The sequence below is a fragment of the Cupressus sempervirens genome, chromosome 10 (assembly GCF_028749045.1).
Source record: "Cupressus sempervirens isolate cs-2001-9-10 chromosome 10, ASM2874904v1, whole genome shotgun sequence".
Lineage (NCBI taxonomy): Eukaryota > Viridiplantae > Streptophyta > Pinopsida > Cupressales > Cupressaceae > Cupressus > Cupressus sempervirens.
The window spans coordinates 521860866-521882289 of NC_143127.1; the positions used below are offsets into that span (position 1 = coordinate 521860866).

At 36.3% G+C, this 21424-nt stretch overlaps 4 protein-coding genes across 6 annotated transcripts in view; 3 read left to right on the plus strand and 1 right to left on the minus strand.

Annotated features, from left to right (window-relative positions):
• Positions 1-21424, minus strand: part of LOC149534939 (putative histone-arginine methyltransferase CARM1) — a 305777-nt gene that overhangs the window by 96591 nt on the left and 187762 nt on the right. For all 3 annotated transcript variants that reach the window (XR_016356983.1, XM_089804488.1, XM_089804487.1), the window contains exon 12: positions 13258-13361. Coding sequence is in view for 2 of the 3 variants with exons in the window: in XM_089804488.1 (XP_089660614.1) it covers positions 13258-13361 (104 nt within the window). In the remaining variant the exon portion in view is untranslated. The remainder of the gene's footprint in view (positions 1-13257; positions 13362-21424) is intronic.
• On the plus strand, positions 5014-7269 carry LOC149534940 (uncharacterized). The gene is made up of 2 exons (XM_089806725.1): positions 5014-6996; positions 7139-7269. Exon 1 carries the CDS (start codon positions 5813-5815, stop codon positions 6587-6589), a length of 777 nt encoding a protein of 258 aa, XP_089662851.1. The 5' UTR covers positions 5014-5812; the 3' UTR covers positions 6590-6996; positions 7139-7269.
• Positions 7310-7959, plus strand: LOC149534941 (uncharacterized). Its single transcript, XM_089806727.1, has 2 exons — positions 7310-7536; positions 7642-7959. The coding sequence occupies exons 1-2, from the start codon at positions 7339-7341 to the stop codon at positions 7879-7881; spliced, it is 438 nt and encodes a 145-aa protein (XP_089662853.1). The 5' UTR covers positions 7310-7338; the 3' UTR covers positions 7882-7959.
• LOC149534942 (uncharacterized) lies at positions 7995-8889 on the plus strand. Its single transcript, XM_089806726.1, has 2 exons — positions 7995-8163; positions 8260-8889. The coding sequence occupies exons 1-2, from the start codon at positions 8043-8045 to the stop codon at positions 8871-8873; spliced, it is 735 nt and encodes a 244-aa protein (XP_089662852.1). The 5' UTR covers positions 7995-8042; the 3' UTR covers positions 8874-8889.

A 21424-nucleotide genomic window follows, 5' to 3' on the forward strand; every position in this document is an offset into this window, starting at 1 on the left:
GCATTTCCAACATACTGGATTTTCAAATTATTGATCTGCTCACAAAATATTCGCAAGTTCCTTTATCTGCAGGTTCAGCCAAAAAGGAATATTGTGAGGATCTGGCTATAATGGGTGCAGTGAAAAATCAGCAGCTCTTAAACATAAATGGATTTCACAAGCATGGAGAATTCTAATGATCAAGGTTGTTCTCTTAGCCTTGCCAATATATGCTATGACATTCTTTAAACTTCCTCTAGCCATTTTACATGCTATGGAGAGTCTTATGAAGTTTTTTTTATGGGAAGAGGTTAAGGGAGGTAAACGGATATAAGATACCATTGCTAAGTTGGGAGGTAGCACATCTATCTAAGGATGGAGGAGCTGGTCAAAGATGAATGGTGCTTCAAAACTTAGCCTTGGGAGCTAAACAGACCTGGAAGGTGTTTTAGAATCCCAACAAGAATCGGTGCAACTTAGTAAGAATGAACTGCTTGAACAGCAATGACCCAATCAGGATTCCAACTCAACTCTGTTGGTGGATTAGCTGTATGAAGATTTATAAAGGAAAATAAATTCTTAATTACAGATGACTTATCTTGGCAAATTGGGAACGGTAAAAATGCGAAGATTAGGGTAGATTTGTGGAATGGAGAGGATACAATCATTAACACATTTCATGTTTCAGTTGGGTCAATGAGGCTGCCCAGATCAATGGAGAATCTGTCATTGATTATATCTCATGCTGCAAAAAGGAAGACAACAAGGCGGTGTGGAAGGATGCTTCGTCCCTCACTTACCTAGCAGGAGTAAGCCCAATTCTGAATGAAAGACTGTAATATCCCCCCCTCTACTACTGAAATTTAATATTATGTCATTGAAATATAAATTAATTAATTAATAATTGATCATTGCTTCTTGTATTTTCTAAGGTAGATTGTGTTCCTATTTTTACATCAATGCTTCAGATCAGACTGTGTGATCCATCATCAGAATGAGAGAGTTAAAGGAGAAAAATGATAACTGTTATTAGTAAAATAATCAAAGATTAATTAAATATAAACTGTATATAATGAAGCTGGTGTGTGTGGATGCCTGGTGCATCTAGAAGCCCAATGGATGCCACCCACTGGAACCCAGAGTCCAGGCAAGGATTTTTGTGCTTTCTACTTGATGATGTTGGTGTCTTAAGAGGGAAAATATGGGCTTGAAGATCTTCTAGTATGGCATACTGTGGTAATACATCCAGGCACACTGTGAGCTGATTGTCTATGGTATTGTGGCTGGCCAAACTATTTATACTTCTGTAACATTCCTTCATTGGTTGGGCGTCTAGTTGTCTATGGCGGTCGACAGTACTGAGCAATTATTTACATGTTATCCAATGATACTTACAGCCCAGATGCACATGAGTTGCATATTTGATATTAATATACATCTTGGTTCTATTTGTTGTTTGAACTGTATTTGGACATCTTGGTTCAAAGTGTCAGTGCTATTACTAAACAGATTTGTTAGTAATCAGCCATTTTTTGGGCATTGGCATAACCTAGATTTCTTATTTGAAGTCACTGGTTTATATATATATATATATATATATATATATATATATATATATATCCCCACCAAAAAAAAAATCCCACATCTGTTTCCTACCTCCGCTTACGGTTCTGCATACAAATCGGTAACTTAGAATTATAAAATTAATGTTAATAACCAAATATGGATATAAAAAATACACTACAAATTGAGCAAATCTATCAGTATTAATCCTATATTCAATTAATAACATTATACACATGTCAGATGAAGAGATAGTTATTCACATATTCCTTTCCTGTGCATTTTCTTAAGGGTTAATCCGTTCGACTAGCTAATCTGCTACAATGAACACAAGCATTTTGTGCTTAATTAAAAGCTGGCTGGTCAATGGGAAGAACTCTGTATGCGGTGACATTTGGATTGCGGCTCTGTCTATGATCAGGCAGCAGACTTGGAAAGAAAGGAACAATCGCATCTTTAACAAGGAAGCATCAGTTGAAGAGGTAACCTGAAAGATTGAATTGAGGTTAAGAGGAATGATCAGTACAAAGAAATAGTTCAAAAGGATGAAGTACGTTTCTAATTGGGATTCAGAAGTGGGCAGGTCTTAAAAGTGAACCAAGGGATCATCATTGCTTCAAAGAATAAAAGGTCAGAAGCAACAAGGACAGAGGCTTTTCCAGGTACAGTCAAAATAAATTTTGACAGGGCTGCGAAAAGTAATCCAGGCGGTGATCAGCTGTATAGAGAGACACAGAGAGGCAAGATGTTTAGGTGACACATTTCATCTGAACAGAAAGGCAACAAATAATAAGGCTGAAACAGAAGCCATGGCAAATGGGCAACAAATGTGTATTGACAAGAGACTCTTGTCAGTAGACATAGAAGGCGATTCACAGGTAGCAATAAGAGCTGTAACAAAAGGCTCAACAGTAAACCGGAAAATATAAAAATGGGAGGACATGATCAGTGAAAAATTAAGGAAGCATAAAGATTACAAATTATATCATTCAATCTGTGAGGAAAATAAGGCAGATGAATTCTTGGCCAATCTGGAAGTAGATTCTGGCAGGATGGTAGACTGTTGAAAAATAGCGAATTTGGTGGCCATTCTTCAGGGGGGTCAATTAGGAGTCTGAAATCACAGCAAACAAGGGGTTGGTTAGTATGGGGTAATATAGGATAGCTCAGATTAGGGAATTTAAGCACTCAGAACAAGCCATAAATTAAGGAATCTTAAAGGGAAACTATGGTCCATAATCTCCACTTCCTAGGTGAGTTCTGTGACAGCAAAGCAAGTCATATAGAATCAATGGGCTTGCAGAACGTGCCATAAACAAACCTATAGAGAAAGTTGTAATTAAAGCAGAGAAAGGTAAGCTTTTGCAGAATCTAATCTTGAAGGGACACGTTAATTGGGTTCCTTCCTTAGTGAAAAGAGAAACTAATTATATGCTGTAATAGATTCATTAAGGAAATTAATATAGTAGTTAGGAAAACATATGTACCACAAGTTGCGACATTCAGTTTTTGTAACCAATCCAAGCACTATATGTAAAAAGCACAAGGAATGGAAAGGGACATGGTAATAATGGAGATCATTGGTATTGGTAATGTAACTATTTGGTACAATCAATAAAGATATATTTTGCGATTTATGTGTGATGTCCTCAGCAGTATAATGCTGCAATAACATTGGTAATTAGACTTGGTATAAAATTATGTACTTGGCAGCAAAGTAACGAGACTCGGACCCGGCTAGGACTCGCCAGTGACTCGGCAACTGATAAAACCTTTCAAATTTTGAGATTTTGTAGGATATACAAAACATTCCATGCACCCATAAACATACAGAAAAAAATCATCTAAATCCCAAAAAAAAACTCTTACCTCTTTGAAATGAGCTGAGAAGTGTTGAGAAGAGCTCCTATAAACTCCTTGATGATTGAAATGCAAGCATATAGTTGCTCCAATATCACAAATGCAATCTTTTCTCCTACAATAGAGTGTTATACAAGGCCTTTTCGGGTTATAAGGGTAAGAGACAAACAAAAACATTAAAAAAAACATTCATTTTTAAATATTTTTTGTTGACCCAATGTAGCTTGCCGCAGCTGTGTCAATACTGTCCTAACCTACGAGTCACGCCTTGACTCACGAGTCAAGCGAGCCACCTGACCTAACCCATCGACCCGGAGTCACAGGTCATTTTGACCCCGCAAAGCTTTCTTTACTCACTCACTCGGTCGAGCGGGGCGAGTCTCGTTACTCTGCTTGGCAATAGACTACCATATCTGGCAAGTAATCACTTCCATACCTAGCGAGTAAACACTTCCATATCTGGCACAAGGCTTTGCCAAATCTAGCAGACAACACTAATCAAAGGGCCATATAGGCTATAAAAGGAAGAAGTGGCATTGAATGAAAACAAGGAGTTTTCGAAGGGTGGAATCTCTACTAGGGCAAACTATATCTGCAAAGAGATGTTGGAAGAACAATGCAAGCCGATTTTTTTAGTCAAAAGAAAGCAAGTGTGGGCACTGATAAGGAGTAATGTATGATGTTGTATAAGGGGAGACATCCATATGCACAATTGGAAAACTTACATCCCATGGTTCACTTACTGGATTCAACTAGGGTGTTCTTTAGTGGTTAATATTCATAATTTTGCGAGTTTTAGACCTTTTTGCTAGTAATAATTTGCCTCATAATTTAAGATTTAATGCAACCTAAATCACCACATTTTTATATAATTTAGTTTTAAAATATTGAAAATCACTAAATAATTTATTTTGTTAAAAAAATTAACTCAAAGATTTGCCACAATATTTGATACATGATTAGATTTGATTAACCTAAATATTATATATTACCAAAGAAATTAAAATTAATTCGCCAATAATTATCATAATTATTAGTTAGTTTAGGGATATATTACCAATATTTAGTTTTCACTATTGATTTAAAATATAATGTAATTATCCTCATAATTTCCATGAGATAAAACATGTTCAGTTTTGATTTGTCATATTCCATCATGATTAGCGAACTTCCTATAATTATTGAGATTCGGCAATACTTTCTACTAAAAAATTATGATTCCAAAATAATCGCCAATGAAAATAATATTTAAAAATTAAAAAATTGAGAGATTTGCCAATAAAAATAATTTGGCTTTTCAAAATTATGAAAGATTCTCCATAATTTCAATTTCAATTTTCTGATTCTCATACTAGTCATTTGATTGCTATCTAGTATCTAGTTTTTCAGCTTCTGAGAGGAACTGATCTACTTATAGCTTCATCCACAATACTAAGAGGAGCAGACTTACCTCTAAGAAAGAAGAGAAGTTAGTGGTTGTACAATATGCCTTGCATATCAAAGATCGCAAAACACGTGTGTACAAGGAGATCTCTATAGAATGATGTGATGTAGAGCCAGAGGACCCATCACAAGTTGATGAGGATGCAGATACCTCTGATGCACGGTTCTTCTCACAGCTCTTACCCTTAAAGAGGTCAAGAGTTCGGATGATGAGTTTGTTGAGCTAGAGCCTCAACTTGACATGGATGATTACAGATCTCTAGGTACCCTCTACTGCATTTTGGAGGCCCTTGGGCTTTGAGTACTTGACATTTTGTATTTTGATTTTGTAGTTTATACCATAGATGGAAAACTCGCCGAGTTTCCTAGCTCGGCGAGTTTTTAACCAGTTAACTCGCCGATTTAAAAACTCGGCAAACTGGTAAAAACTCGCCGAGTAATCGGCGAGTAGTCGGCAAAAACTCGGCGAGTTTTTCCTAAAAACTCGCGGTTTACTGGTGAACGCGGCCTGTGAGGATTTAAGCGGCAGTGAGTGTGTTTTTTCTCATTCTTTCTTGTATTTGCATTGTTTAGAACCTTGAGGAGTGAAGAGAAGAAGGTTTGGAGGCATTCTTGGCTGATTGCAAGTGATTCAAGGCGGATTTGAGTGGATTGTAGAGGATTCTAACAGATTTTAGAAGACAAATTTCTTTCCAGGTATGTTCATCTTATCATAGTTTGAAAACTTTTTATAGTTTTATAACAAATGTTCTTTTGTTTTTGTTGTTTTTTGTAAATGTTTTCAAATCATTTAAAATCATTTTGAATCATTTGAAACCCTAGCTTCTAAGGATATGGTTGAAGTTTGTTGTTTGCTAAGGATATGGTTCAAGTTTGAATCATTTGAAACCCTAGCTTCTAAGTTCTAACTTTGTTTATTCATTTCTCTATATATTTATGTGTAGGGCAACGGTCAACCATTAAAAAAATGACAAACCCACAAGAAGAGTGGCCACAAACACCATGCCCATCTGGATATATAGGCACTCGGCCTAAAAATGCAAGAGATAAGGCATGGCAGTATGCCTATGAAGCTCCAAATCCAAATGATATTGGGAAGGTGATATGCATTCCCTGTGAGAGAATTATTTCTGGAGGCATAAACCGCCTCAAATACCACCTTGCAGGCATAAAGAAACATGACTCAAATCCTTGTCTCAAGGTAACTGATGAAGAAAAAAGATTCATCCATGCCCTACTTGCAGCTGCTGAAGAGAAAAAATTGAATAGGGAGAGGGCAAAAATAGCTATGAGGGCAGCCATAGCTGAATCTGAAGGAGCTCCTTTTGATATGCAAGAGGAAGAAGAAGCACTTGAGAACATACCAGGATCTCTTCGTGGCCCACGGATCCGCAAACAAAATTTCTCTTTTACCGGTTCCACTTCTTCTACATCTCCTACTTCTTCATCATCACCATCCAGATCCCCATCAGGGATAGGTGGTTATTTTGTGCCCAGGAACACACCTGGAGCACAGCCATCATTAGAGGGCACTGCATGGTTTAAGGAGGTGCATGAGCAAACTGATATTGTAGCAGCTGATTTTTGGTTTTTCAACAATATCTCAATGAATGCCGCTGATAGTCCCTATTGGGTCAATATGGTGAATGCAATGACAATATCAGGCAAAGGGTACAAGCCGCCTAATCGCAATGATATGAGTGGAAGGTTAGTATTTTACTATTTAGTAATTGTAAATAATTGAGATTCACTTTAGTTCATTGTTATATTTTAAATCTTAATTGTTATAACTTATTTCCTAATTTTTTACTAACACTTACACTTTATTTAATATTACACTTAAATTTTGTAGGTTGCTTGACAAAGCGGTTGGTAGGGCAACATTGTTGATAGAAGACCAAAAGAAAGAGTGGAAGAAGTATGGCTGCACCATTTTATCTGATGGGTGGACAGATGGAAGAAGTAGAACCATTATTAACTTCTTGATTGCTTGCAAAGATGATGTGGTGTTTTGGAAATCTGTCGATGCCTCCAACAAAGTGAAAAATGCAGCCACATTGGCTTTAATGTTGGAGAATGTTGTCATGGAGGTGGGAATAGAGAATGTGGTGCAAATAATCACAGATAATGCAGCAGCATATGTGGCAGCAGGTAGATTTAATTTTTTATATTTGAATCAATATGAATCATGAATGTAATGCTATGGTATTATTCAATTTAGATTTGATGTAATTTGTAAATACTAAATATGGAAAGTTTGTTACTCATTATTGATTTTTTGCTAATCTTTTAGGTAGAATCCTCCAAGAGAGGCATCCCACACTTTTTTGGTCACCTTGTGCAGCACATGTCCTTGACCTTCTTTTGGAGGACATAGGAAAACTTGATTGGGTGAGTCCAGTTGTGGAAGATGCTAGGCAAGTCACGAAATATATCTATAATCACCCATGGGTTCTCAGTTTGATGAGAAAAGCCACTAAAGGCAAAGATTTGATGAGACCTGCTATGACAAGGTTTGCAACGGTCTTCTTGACGTTGCAAAGTATTCTTGACCACATATTGGCTTTGAAGCAAATGTTTGTGTGTGCTGATTGGGTTGCTTCACCTTACTCAAAGAAGCCCGAAGGAGAAGCTGTGGCACGAATAGTCTTTGATGATAGCTTTTTTGCAAAGGCTAAGGAGATTGTGGAGGTAACTTCATTATATTTTTAGACTTTTAGTTTATTCAAGTTTCATTTTCAATTCATAACTTACTATGTTATTAACTAATTTGTATTTTTCAAATTTCAAATGTAGATGTCTCTGCCCCTGGTTCTAGTCTTGCGCACATGTGATGGGCAGCAATCCCCAATGGGAGGTCTTTATGAGGCCATGGATAGGGCGAAAGAGGCTGTTAGAAGTTACTATCACGGGGACAGTCTCAGATTTGACCCCATTTGGGAAATAATTGATAGGAAGTGGAACAATATGCTCCACCAACCTATTCATGCAGCAGGCTACTTCCTCAATCCCAAATTCAGGTACTATGATAATTGATTGTCCTTGAAGTTGGGATTTTAATAAGTCTTTATTTTACTTTACTTTTTAAGGTTGTGTAGTAAGACTTGATATCATTTTCTATTTGTTTTAGGGTTGATGATTCCTACTCAGATCCTAATGGAGAGGTCATGGAAGGTCTCTCTTAATGCATTGAGAGAATGATATCAAGTGAAGAGGAGAGAGACCTTATTGTGACCGAACAACAAATCTATGTGGAATCAAGGGGTCCTTTGTTCTCTTCTATGCTAGCAAAGAGAGCAAGATCTACTCAAGCACCAGGTAAAGCGTCAAACATTAAAACTTTTGCTAATTGATAAGTTGTGCTTCTGATTTTGTTTTTTATTGCTTTATAACTTTTTAAATTTTGTTTTGCAGATGCTTGGTGGGCAAGTTGGGGTGGCAATACCCCCAATTTAAGGAAATTTGCTCTCAGAGTCCTATCCCAACCTTGTAGCTCATCCCATTGTGAGCGCAATTGGAGCTTATTTGAGTCCATCCATACAAAGAAAAGAAACAGAATGACTCAAAAACGGCTTAATGACCTTGTTTATGTGCACTATAATCTTAAGTTGCGCATAAAAAAGTCACAGCTCTTAGAACTACCTGGTCCGCTTGATCTAGATGAGATAGATCCTTATTCTGATTGGACAGCACAGGAGCCAAGTCCATTTTTTACACCAGATGAGATCGCTGATTTGGAGAGGCAGGCCATGGAGGGGGAGGTTGACACTGATTTTCAGTTCACTATGGATGACATTGAGGATGAGGACGAGGATGATGCTGATTCAGGCGAGGATCAGACATTACCATTAGGAGGAGATGCATCCTCTTCCAGGACGCCGAGCCAGTCAGTAGGGACGTCGAGCGAGGGGGCACAGCCACAGAGTTCACAGTCACGCAGCTCACGCCCTATCCCAGTGCGGGGCACTTCTTCTAGGACTAGACCCCCTCGCTTTCCTGCTAGTGCAAGTGGAAAGAGGAAGATGTGATTGGCATTGTCACATTGTATTGATTTATTTAGACTTTTAGTATTTACTTCTAGTTTGACAGATTGAAACTATTTAGTAATTTACTATTTTGCTTCCTACCATGAGCATTCTGCATGAGAATGCAATTTTGTACGCATTATGCATTTATATATATCTAAACTTTGTTTCTTTCTTTTGTATTGTCTTTAATTAACTTATTAGATGCATCTTCTCATTAAATTTTGCAAAATAAATGTATTTTTAATTAAATTTCAGCGGTTTTTTAGGTTCCCGAGTTTTTCCCGAGTTTTTTTTTTAAATCGCCGAGTTTTTCCCGATTAAACTTTTGGGGGGCTTGGCGAGTTTTTGCATTTGGCGAGTTTTCCAACTATGGTTTATACTTTATTTTTATATTGAGACTTGGATGTGTGAAGTTTGAAACATTGAACATTGAACATTGTTATCATATCATGGTTGATGCTACTTGATGTAATGAAGTTTATGATTAGTTATGACACTGAATGATTGATGAGATAATGATACTCATACTTTTGCTAAATAGATAATAGATATCTATCACTTTTGAATTTGAATCTTCAATCTTTGATTATATAATTTATTTGATAGAAGTTAGAACTTAGATCTCTTTTATTGTTCAATGTTCAATGCAATGTAAAACTAAACTAGCAATAGTAATCTTGATGAACTTATACTTCATATTTATATCTTATATTGTTATACATCTTTTCAGAATTAGCATTTTAAGTATCATATGTATAGTATATACTATATACCCCCACTGTCCTCAAATTGAGGCCCCTTTGACCCCCCGTAGGTGGTAGAATTTAGGATATGTCTGGTTATGGGCGGTCTCTTGGTTGTCAGCAAATAAACTCCGATTTTGGCATGATAATATGCTGAAAAATTGTAGTTTTATTTCATGATATTAAAAGAAGCTACCCCTATTAAAGGTATTGATTAATTTAAAAAATTTAAATATAACATTATATCACAGTTGTACTTATCATATTACAATAAATATATTATAATATATATTAACATTATAATATTTTATAATATATTATAAGTGCATCATAATACAATATATTGCATCTATTGTTGTTAATGAGGTTAAACATATGAAATTCAATAAAATTTGGCTGAAACTGTCATTTGGAAGGATGACCTTTGGTTTTTCTAAAATTTATATTTTTACGAGCGAACTAAGGTTTTTTTTTTCAGTTCTTGTTATAAATATGCTTGGGATTTACTATATCTACTGAAAACAGATTTTTTGTCACACATGACTAAAGCACAATAAATTTCTTCCAACTTAGGTTGGAAAGAACTCTTCATATTTTGCAATGTTAATGTTATAAAGCTTGTTGAAGGGGGCAAGACAAATTATATCCACATTACCTTTTGAAAAATTCAGCATTTATAATTTTGTGGAACAGAACAGAAGCTCAAGTGTATATGAAGCATTGCCCCATGAATGATGGAAATGGAGTTGACCTCCACACTAGCTCTCCCTCAGGCACAATTCATGTAAAGTAGCGGAAGGAAATTTTATCGCTATATGCCTTTATAGTATTATAAAATATTTAATTAGATTTTCAATTATAAAAAATTTATCGTTTAATACATAAAATTCAACATATTTATTATTTATATAACTCATAAACTAAAATTAAAATTAAAACTATGAAGAAAAATTCAGCATTTATAATTTTGTGGAAGAGAACAGAAGCTCGAGTGCATATGAAGCATTGCCCCATGAATGATGGAAATGGAGTTGACCTCCACGCTCTCCCTCAGACACAATTCATGTAAAGTAGCGGAAGGAAATTTTATCGCTATATGCCTTTATAGTATTTTAAAATATTTAATTAGATTTTCAATTATAAAAAATTCATTGTTTAATAAATAAAATTCAACATATTTATTATTTATATAACTCATAAACTAAAATTAAAATTAAAACTATATGTATATAGCTTCATTTTTATAATATACATATTACTTTAATAAATAATAAACTTGACTATTTTATTTTAGAATATAGTTTAGTTCCAAATCTATTCAACATAGTTAAATTATTTTTAAAATTTAATGAAATTATGATTTACATAGTTTTTAAATTTATATTCATACAAGGCAAATTTAATGTCAAATTTTTCACCTTAGCCAAACTTCAGCCGAATTTCATTAATGTTGAACTCCAAACAAACTCGGACCTTGTGACTTAGTATAATCGTACTTGGTCCTCTCTTTGATGAGAAAACACACAAATGGAAAGCAGCTTGTGCGACCAAGAGTAACACGATTTCTAGCCATTTCCTCACACATTACAAAGCACTCTTGGTGCCATTTCACCTCTAAAGCAAAATGTTTGTGCCTTATGCTTGGTTGGAGTTTGGATACTGCAAAAAGCCTAAGCTGGAAAAGATAGTAAGTATTGTTTTTAATGATGGGTTCGGAAAATGTGGCAACAAGTTAATCAAGGTAATTAACAAACACAAATATAAACTTTATACAAGATAATTTGTTTGCAATTTAAAAATTGTTTTAATTTTCTTCGTGACAGAAACACTGGTAAGGGTTCTGCGTATGGTGGATGGAGAGGGCATGGGTTTCATTTATGAGGTCATGGATAGGACCAAAGAGGCCATTTCCCATTACTATGGCAGAAATTCAAAAAAATTGAGATCCTTTGGCACATCATTGATCATAGGTGGACAAACCAACTCGACCAACCTATATATGCCTTGAAATACTTCTTAAACCAAGATTCTACTTCTCTAACTCAATCAGGGCTCATGAGGTCACCATAGGTGTAATTACATGCACTGTTTAGATGGCTCCTAACTGTGACTTCAGAGAAAAGGTTCTTCACGAGTTGGAGGCTATGGACTATTTATGAATTTGGAAATGTTCATTGTTGAGTAACGAGTTTAACAATCTTTTTTATTAATTTCCAAATTTTTACTCTTCTCTTCACAACAAGCAATTAAGAGGAGAGAGAAACAACCACATAAAAACATTTTGTTTAATACTAGAACTAAAAAATTAGAATGTTGATAATGACTGCTACAAACTTACTTTTTTTGATCTTATAAATTATTAATATTTCTAAAAAAATTGTAGATTTATGGTGGAAGAATTATGATACTTGCATGCCTAATCTTCAAAAGATAGCCATCCATATTTTGTTGCAGCCATGTTGTGCTTTTGGGTGTGAACAGAATTGGAGTTTATTTGGAAGTATTCACACAAAGAAGACAACTAGGTTGACACACAAGAGACTCAATGAGTCTGTCTTCATTCGGTACAACCTTTGTCTTCACACTAGAAAGGTTGAGGGTGATTCACATGAGTTCAATGACTTGGATGACATCAACCCATATGGTGATTGGACAATTAGTGAGAAGATGATAATGATGATGTCATCCTTACTAGAGATCTTGCAGACTTAGAGAGAGGAATAATAAAAGAAACAGAAGCAGCAGCATTGGAGGATGACGAAGATGAGGACTCTGATAATGAAGAAGAAAAATTACCTCCTCATCTAAATACCTCAACACCTACTAGTTCAAGGCCTGAAAAATTGAGTTGTATTAGGAGAGAGAAAATGAAGATGTATTTAGTTTTCTATTTTACACATTTGGATGTATCATTATATGAAATTTTGTACACATCTATAAACATATGCTTCTGATATACATTTTAAAGTTTTGAACTATGATGAAATTTCAAACATTGTGTTTGGGACTCATGACTTGCAATGTTTAATTTATGGCTCTTATGTTCTCTGAATGCATTGATTTGTTTTTGGCTTTTGGAAAACTACAGTTATTTTTCTTTTACCGAGTTCTTTCTCAAGTCTTTTCCAAGCTCGAGACCAATTTTTATGTCTGTCAAATCTGATGCAAGTCCAACTGTGCAACCTACTATAAATATTATGAGTTTTCAATTTTGGTTTTTTAAGATTAAAACTCTAACTGCAAAGTAAGTGTTTTAAACAGTTCCTGTAATATTGAATCTTAATTCTCTGCAAATTTAGTTGTTAGGTTGAAAAAGTTCACTTTCTCTGAGACGATGTGTTTTCATACATGTATTTGAGAAGCAGTTCTCACTTGGAATTACAAATCCATCGATGTTCAATGCAGCTTTTCAATTAAATTAAAAAAAGATTGCATCACTGAAGTCCACAAGCATGGTCAGCATTTAATTCACATGCTAACCAATATGATATTTCAAATTATTACCCAGTGCACTTCACAAAGTAGTTCGCAAACTTGGCAGATTGAATGAGAACTGTCTAGTTTAGAAAGAATAAAAAACATGAAGCAAACAAAAAAAAGAATATTGTTAGTTTGATTACACAAGGAATACTGGGAATCACCTTCCATTGAAAAGAACATCAAACCAACATGCAAGCCCGTGAACTCGAGTACCAATTGATGCTGTAAAGTTCAAGGGAATGTCAATTTCGTAAAGTTCTTCTTCCTGCACAAGAAACATGTCTTCTACCAATAAATAAGGCACTCCATCCTCAAGTAACAAATTTAGGAATGGAAAAGCATAAGCTGAAAGAAAATTGATTTGGCAGACAACAGCTGTTGTGAAACCTGTCCTAGAGACTGAATATCAAAAACACACATAAAATGAATATCCAAATGAAGAGCACGAGCTAACAGAGTACTCTGAAATTTAGGTCAATAATGCTAGCATGTGCAATGGACAAATGAGCTATATGATAATGCTATAATAATTAGTTGTAAACAGACCAATTCTGCAATATCAAATGCATCCAAATAGTATCCCTTTGGCAGTATTGCCATTCAAAGTAGTTAGAAACTGAGTTATAACAAGATGAAGATAAAAAACTGTTCTAATCAACTATATTATAAGGACTGTAATAAAAATAAAGCTGCAGCACAATTAATTAGCTCTTAAATCCACATGACAGAGGAATATAAGCTCAGAATGGTCAATGTAATTATACAATGACAAACAAAGCTCAATACATCCGAATAAGAACACTATTTATACACAAATGATTAAATCACACAGATGCATTGCTCATAATACACTAGAAACACCACCCACACAGTTATAGCCACCACCCAGATGCACACCAAGACAACCAAACTATTATTACCCACTATATATATTTCTCAAATATCTTCAGAAACAAATTTCAGAAATATAAAGAGAATTTATGCAAATAAACTAGCAGTATTAACCATCAATGGCTATATTAAATACTCAGAATTTCTTATTGCATTATTATTTCAATTTTCAGCAATACAATAACATGAAAAAACAACAAATCTTAAAAACAGTGCCAACAGTCAGAATGGAAACCATGAAATTCACTTGTAACTCTAGATGTGAAATCTCATGTGAGGTCACCACAGCTGATATTGAACAGGGTTTGCGTCCATTTCACCATATAGAACATCAAGGTTTCCCTCCTCAAGATCCTGAAAAGAAGCTGAGCTTCCTAAAAACCCAGTGTTATCCCAGTGCGGGGGTGCGGCGGTGCAAGGGGACGTCAGGACGAGTTTCAGGTGCAGGAAAAAAATAACCTCAATTTGGAGACAGCGAGGGGACGGCAGGGGTGCGGCGGTGGGAGAGTGGAGGGGGGGTGGAGGGAGGGGGTTGCATAGTATATATATAATATATATGACTGAAAATGCTAATTATGAAATGATACTTCAATATATTATATAACATTAACATACCAAATATAGTTGAATACAATGAATAGAGAAAATTGAAATGTGATTCACAAACCATAAGTTCAAACTTGAAACTTGAAACTTCATAACCATTACTAATGACCATTTAACAAATTAACTTAGTTCAAGATGCAAGATTCAAAATTCATTCTTCAAATATGATTCCATGAATATCGTATATCATAAAGATGCTCATGATGGCAATGAGCCGAATAGCATGAAACAATGAAATAATAATAATGTATCATAGCCATATCAAAGTGAGTACCCAAGAAGCACCCGAGAAGCACCCCGCGAGCACCCAGGAAGCACCCGCGCACACAAGCACCCTGGAAACACCCAAGCACTGCGTGCCCCCCGGGTGCTTGACCGGTGAGGTGGGGGTGCGGCGGCGGAAAAACTCCCAACGGAGGTACTTGGGTGCATGACGCACGCGCACCGGGTGCGCCGGGGTTTCACTATAAAAACCTCACTAAGAGATCTGAAATTAAATCACAAATCCAAGCATAGCTGAAATGAATGAAGTCTTCATCTATTAATACCCAAGCGGTGACTCGGTAGCTTCACTTCCCTACCTCCTTGTCTTCTTGCCAATTCATCTCTTCTTAATCCTCTTAATAATATTAAATTTATTCTTTCAATAATTTTGCCTAAAGTCCCCATTAGTCATTTTTTATATATATTTGGGTTGGCCTATTAATTTTCTAATTTCCCAGAAAAGGGCACCTTACAATTCTCCCTCTTTGAGATTGCTTGCCTCAAGCAATCAATACCAACATCCTGTATCATTTGGGAACTTGCTCTACAACTCATACCGGTAACTGTGAACCAGGAATGCAACCCATCCATCAATAAGATCCCTAGATCCCATGCCAACCTGTAAAACCCTGATGCATTACTCTGATTAAATCTCGTCGCTATCCACAAAGCACAAAGCATTCCTCTTGTCAACTACTAGAACCCATAACATCCAATCAACACAACCCTTGGAGTAATAATAGTGATCCATCCATCCACGAGTACCTCTACCAATGCCAAGAATACCCCCACTATGCATGAAGATCAGACCATTAAGCCACCAAATTTCGCTGCTATAAGATGCTTATATTAAGAATGATGTTATGCCTCATTGTTCCCATGCATAGGAAATAAATCCAATCCATGTGCAATGTCTAATCACAAGGTATGACTCTGCAAATACCTTTGCAACACAAAATCTCCTGCACTCCAAGCCAAATCTGAAAATGTCAAGACAGACCCAATTCGACAGCCACTAATAATTGGAGTAGGCATAAATATAAAATCTCCAATCAAAGAGTTAACAACGCAATATCATAAAAATTCAGAGGCAAATGTCTAGTCAGAATATAGAAGCCTTTAGTATGCATTAATGACAACTATCAAATTTTTGATTCAACATAACTCTTATTAGTCAAATCTACACCTCCACCAAGGGAATAACCATCGTCATATAAAATTTATGAGCTGGAATCACTTGATGAATCCCCATTTTTATGCAGAAATGATGTTACCTCCCAATAGTGTGAAGGCATATAACTGCTGTTGTTGAAATCAGAATTCTCAAATGTGACTTCTTGTTAGCCCCTGAAATCATTATTATCAAAAAATGTCTCGTTTGGAGAGAGGGAGATTGGAATGACATGTTCGATTTCATCTTCACAAATTGTATCAATTCCTTCAACCATCTGTATGATCTCCTGGGGTTTTGAATAAAGATCATCTTTCTTGTGGGTGGCTGCCATAGAAATCTGATTTTCAGCCTTGTACAATGAATAATGTGTCATACTCAATTGTAGACATAGCTCATCTACCTTCTCTTTATCTTTTGCATGGTTGATGGCCATATTTCTATCTTCGAGCTGCTTCAAGTAATCTGATTTCATTCTTTCGCAGTTTCCAGAGTGTGAAAGTATGTGCTATTGATTCCACTCACAATCCCTTTATTCTTTACCTCAATTTGAACTACCCACAATGTTTCTTCAATGCTCTTATGGGTGTTTTCACAATGCACTAAGGCTGCAATGACCATATCATCTGATACTTTCAGCTTGTCCTCCATATTCATCATTTAGAGAAGAAATTTCTGATTAGTCCTTCAAATCAAATCCTATATAAACTCCATCTTGCTCTAGCTCTTAAATGCTAGATTAGGCATCCCCTAGGTTTGAAGAATTTCAATTTTCAGCTGCAACATTTTCAGAATCGATCTCCATCTAAAAATGCATTGTCTCATCAGCTATGACATCATGGTTTTCAAATAGCTCATCCTCATGGAGAGATTCATTTTCATCTTTAAAAATATCTCGTAGATAGACATTATCAGGATTAGGATTGTCAATAACCACTTACAAATCACCAAATAAGATGCTAGTATAATCCTTACTATCATCCATAGCTGATTTCATCTCATGGTTTTCAATATGTTCGAGTCACACTATAGGATTCATAACCTCTTCAACGTTGGTCTAAATTTCTTAGGCTGCCACTTCTTCCCTATTCTACCCACAATTGTGATCAAGTGACCAAGTGTGCTAACATGTGCCAGAAAGGTGCTCTTTTCTCATTTTGTTTTTGGTCATTTTTGGAGGTCTTGCAACATATATACTATTGATATTAGCTCATTTTCAATCATAATATCCTTGAACCTGTCAAGCTTATGCTCAATCAATTCCTCCACGACCTCATAAGCCATGGGTGAGATTTTATTCTCCCTTCTCTTCATAGCCAGCAAATCAGATTGTAGTAAACTGCATATGGTATCATCCTCATCTAATATTAATGACATGATAGTTTTTATGCAAGATCTCACAAAATCTGGATGCTGATTCCTAAATTCTCCCAAGGAACATTCAAACAATTGTAGAATCATTTTTTCACAACCAAGATCCAACATGAGAACAAAAAATCTGATTTTTCCCATAACTGCCAAAATCTTTATGTTCTTACCAAAGGTAGGGCCCTTGATATCATGTAGCTCACATAGCTGTCCACAATCACTTGTAATACTCCTTTTGATATGCTATCATTGTAGAGTGTCACTAGTGTTGTTATTCTGATAATCTTACGAAGGCAAGAGGTAACCCTTAGTCTCACATCCTCTCTCGGATGCACCATTTACCCGTACTACACTAAGGCAACCATGGAAAGGTTGTCGGGCCCAGTTTAATAGCCCCCAATTAGACTGATCCACTTTGGTTAAAGATGAATCCAGCTCTTTCAATTTTGAAATGAGGCCATAACGATATTCCACGAACTACAATTGCAACTTGACTATAAAAAGTGCATTCCCTATTTCTTCTTCTTCCTATAAATTTTCAAGCCAGTTACCATTTAACGTATCATTAAATTTTTTTAAGAAGAGTTTACTTTTCAAACACCACCTGTTGGTTCCAAAAACCACAAATTGGAAATCCAAGAATTTGCCAATTCTCCAACAGAATTCCACAATCAGTCCTGGCCAACAAACTGGAATAATTTTAATTCCCTTGCACCTTAGGCTTCACTACACCTAGGTAGGTAAACCTTCACTTAAAACCTGATCACCTTACTCAAAGCTTTTATATAGAGAAAATACTCTGTGTGAGCTATTTGGTTGGCAAAATTCTCAAACTCGACCAAGTAAAGTACTGTGAGTGCTTGAAATGCTTGAACATTTGTAAATTGTTTATCAATAACAGATTAAAAGCTTGAAAGAAGTAAGTATATAGATTCCTGACTTCAACTATCCAATAATTATATTTCAATAATTTTAAAAGACTAGTGCCTCTGATCATCCAGGCAATAGAGTCAACTACAACAAGAATTATTAGGTACGACTTTATGAGACTATTTATTTAACTATCATCCATTATCCTTATACTCTAATCCAGAAGATAAATCTTTTATGGAATGCAATGTTAGTCTCAAAGAAATTTAACTTCTCTAGTTGGAAGTACAATTAGACAGAGATAAGGAAACATATTTATATTTCAAACTATCTTGATCGTCCAATTATCGGAATACTTCAATAATCGACCTATTAATCACAAAGGATGAATCCAAACTATAAATGTAATCTCCTTGCCTCAAATAAAAATAAAGAAAAGGGCCTTTTATTTATAACTACAATATTGTTGATGCGAGTTTTGTATAACTTACATAACATATTAGGATTTGAATATTCAATATGGGACATCAAACATGCAACTCCTCTCTTGAAAAGTTAATGCTCATGAGACATGAGTATAACTCCAGTGTTCCTTACACCGTTGGATACTCGCTCAGTTTTATCAATGTGATTTGTTGATAATCACATAGGCGGCCTTACGCAAATTGTTGAGGATGACTTGGACTTTGGTGGGATGAAGGTGATGGTGGCTCGATTTGTGAAATGTGCGAGGCAGATAATGTTGATGGTGGCGATGATGGAGGATGTACGCCAATGGTGATGTTGATGGTAAAGTGATAGTGGTGGAAGGTAAGTGGATGTATTCTAATACTCGACCTACTCTAACTTCCTTCTCTCTAAACTTCAACTACCCAGCTATTCACTATTCTACTCCTACTCCTATCAATGGAAGGTTAGCAAATGGACGGGGATTGAACCTAATGAGAGCTGACCAGCAGCCTCACTTCCACAGGTGCAATGATTCGAAGGAATAATAAACTAGTTTACCACACAAAGCTTCCTAACCAACCGCTAGGATGCTAGTGGCCTAGTATTGATCCCTATCCAACATTTACCAATGCTACCATACAACTATCCATCTACTTTAACTTCACTTAAACAACTTCAAATGCAACCAACTTTAACAACTTGAAAGGAAATCTAACTAAGTGGAAGTAGAAAACATGCAATAACACCCAATGTTCTTAATCAACATGCAAATAGCAACAATGAAAAAGAGAGCGATTTTGGTATTATCTTCGCAACAATTTCTCCAACCACTTTACAAATGAGAGCAAATGGCCTTTTATAGGGGCCAAAAATACAATAGACGGTGGAGATCAAAACAAGATCAACGATCCAGATTGGATCCTAAAAACCCTAATTAGGGTTGCCACCCCATCGGCCAATGAGAAGCCGCCACCTTATCAATGGACCAATGAAAAATGTGCAAAAAGTGGCAACCAATGATAAGGCACCAAACTGGTGGCCAATCAAAAATAGACACTTGTCCTATTCTAGAAGAAAGGAAAATTTGCCACTTGGGCTTACATCAAATGATCTTCTAATATAAATATTCCTTTTTCTTTCATTTTCTTAGCTAAGGCAATGAACTTAGCTAGCCTTTCATTAACTTCTTCCATAGGAGGACAAGGTGTGTGCTTCACCTTGAGTTCCGCTGACTTCGCCACGCTGCTTGCGGCTTGTAGTATCTTTTCGTGATCCTTCTCATATTCCTTCGCAAATCCAATAAAAGCATTGAGAGAGGAAAGGGTGCCCAAATGCTATTTCCTGATGGCAACCTTTCCCAACTCATCCAACCTCGATCCAAAATCTGTCTCATTGATATCCACCTCTCTAATATCCTCAAAATCAAGTGCCACCCTAAAGTCGCTCATCATGGTTGAAATAGAAGTGTCGACGCTTCAACTTTGTTGTGCAATCTCATTATGTATTTCCTCAAGTGTTCTAAATCTGGTAGTTAATGTAACAAACCAAGATTCAACTATACTCAATCCTCTCTCATCAACCAACCTGGGCCTTTGCAAATATGCCTCTGGTAGGCGAATGAATGCCTATAGCCTAGGAATAGCCAAATCTCTGATGGGAAGGAAACCTTTCCACTCTTCTTCGAATAATCTGAACTTGTCTCTAACGGCCACTAATGACTGGAATGTCGAGACGAAGGAAGGCAAGAAATTTTGCCCATCTTGGATTGTATCATGGATCCAATCCCTGACTTCATGTAGCTGAGCTGATATCTCTCCTGAATTGCTCCCGTTGTCTTGAGGAAGGGCTGCCTGGTGCAGCTGTTGGATGGGCTGGCTATCTCTCCAATATTTGTTCTTGGCCTCCAACTTTACTATCCTTTCATTTGCCTTCCTTAACCTTTCTCTGATTGATGCCATACCTTCCTAGACCTCCTCACACTCCATATCATCTGTATTCCTTCCCAAGTTATGTTCTACTATCTCATATTCTTGGGCCACAATCTCATTCACTGCCTTGTTGACTATTGGAATAGCAATCTGAACCTTTCAATGATCATCATTGTCGCTCCTGATTACCCTTGCCATTTGTTTTTGGTTCTCACTATCACCCTTTTCCATTAACCCTTGGATGTCCCCAGCTATATGGGTCATTACCACCTCGCCTCTTGGCATAAGCATTTGTCTTAACCATAATGGTGCAGTGCATCTCCCGAAATCTGAATTTGGTTCAACTAACAAAGCATCACCAACGACCTCGGGTTCCTGACTTATTGCCTCGATGTCGATTAGTCCATCTTCTTCTCTACTAGTTTCTTCCATATCATTTCCTTGTTGGTTCTCCGAGAGAGGGGAGTACTCGGTGCTTTCACTATAGCCACTTGATTCTGAATTAGAGCTCACCTCCACCACGGCCCTTTTATCATTTGAATTAACCTCATGGCTTCTAGCCTCAATTATACTCTCTCTTGATGGTGCTACATGCTGTCTCTTGGCTAGAGGCTCTGGATGTTCTTTGCCCTTCTCTACCTCCAAAACTTTCTTCTTGCTATTTCTAATCATTTCCTATTGCCGGCTACTTCATTCCTTTGTCCGACTGATTCTGCTTGTCTTTCTTTTGGTTTCATCATCTCATAGGTAAGGGGAGTCCTTTGTAGCTTCCTTATTCCT

What these genes read in the sequence shown, in the direction of transcription:
- LOC149534940 (XM_089806725.1), top strand. Translation starts at nt 5,813, where the DNA reads ATGACAAACCCACAAGAAGAGTGGCCACAAACACCATGCCCATCTGGA.
- LOC149534941 (XM_089806727.1), top strand. Translation starts at nt 7,339, where the DNA reads ATGAGACCTGCTATGACAAGGTTTGCAACGGTCTTCTTGACGTTGCAA. An exon ending in AGGCTAAGGAGATTGTGGAG is followed by an intron (nt 7,537 to 7,641) that starts GTAACTTCATTA and finishes TTTCAAATGTAG; the next exon opens with ATGTCTCTGCCCCTGGTTCT.
- LOC149534942 (XM_089806726.1), top strand. Translation starts at nt 8,043, where the DNA reads ATGATATCAAGTGAAGAGGAGAGAGACCTTATTGTGACCGAACAACAA. An exon ending in AAGATCTACTCAAGCACCAG is followed by an intron (nt 8,164 to 8,259) that starts GTAAAGCGTCAA and finishes TTTGTTTTGCAG; the next exon opens with ATGCTTGGTGGGCAAGTTGG.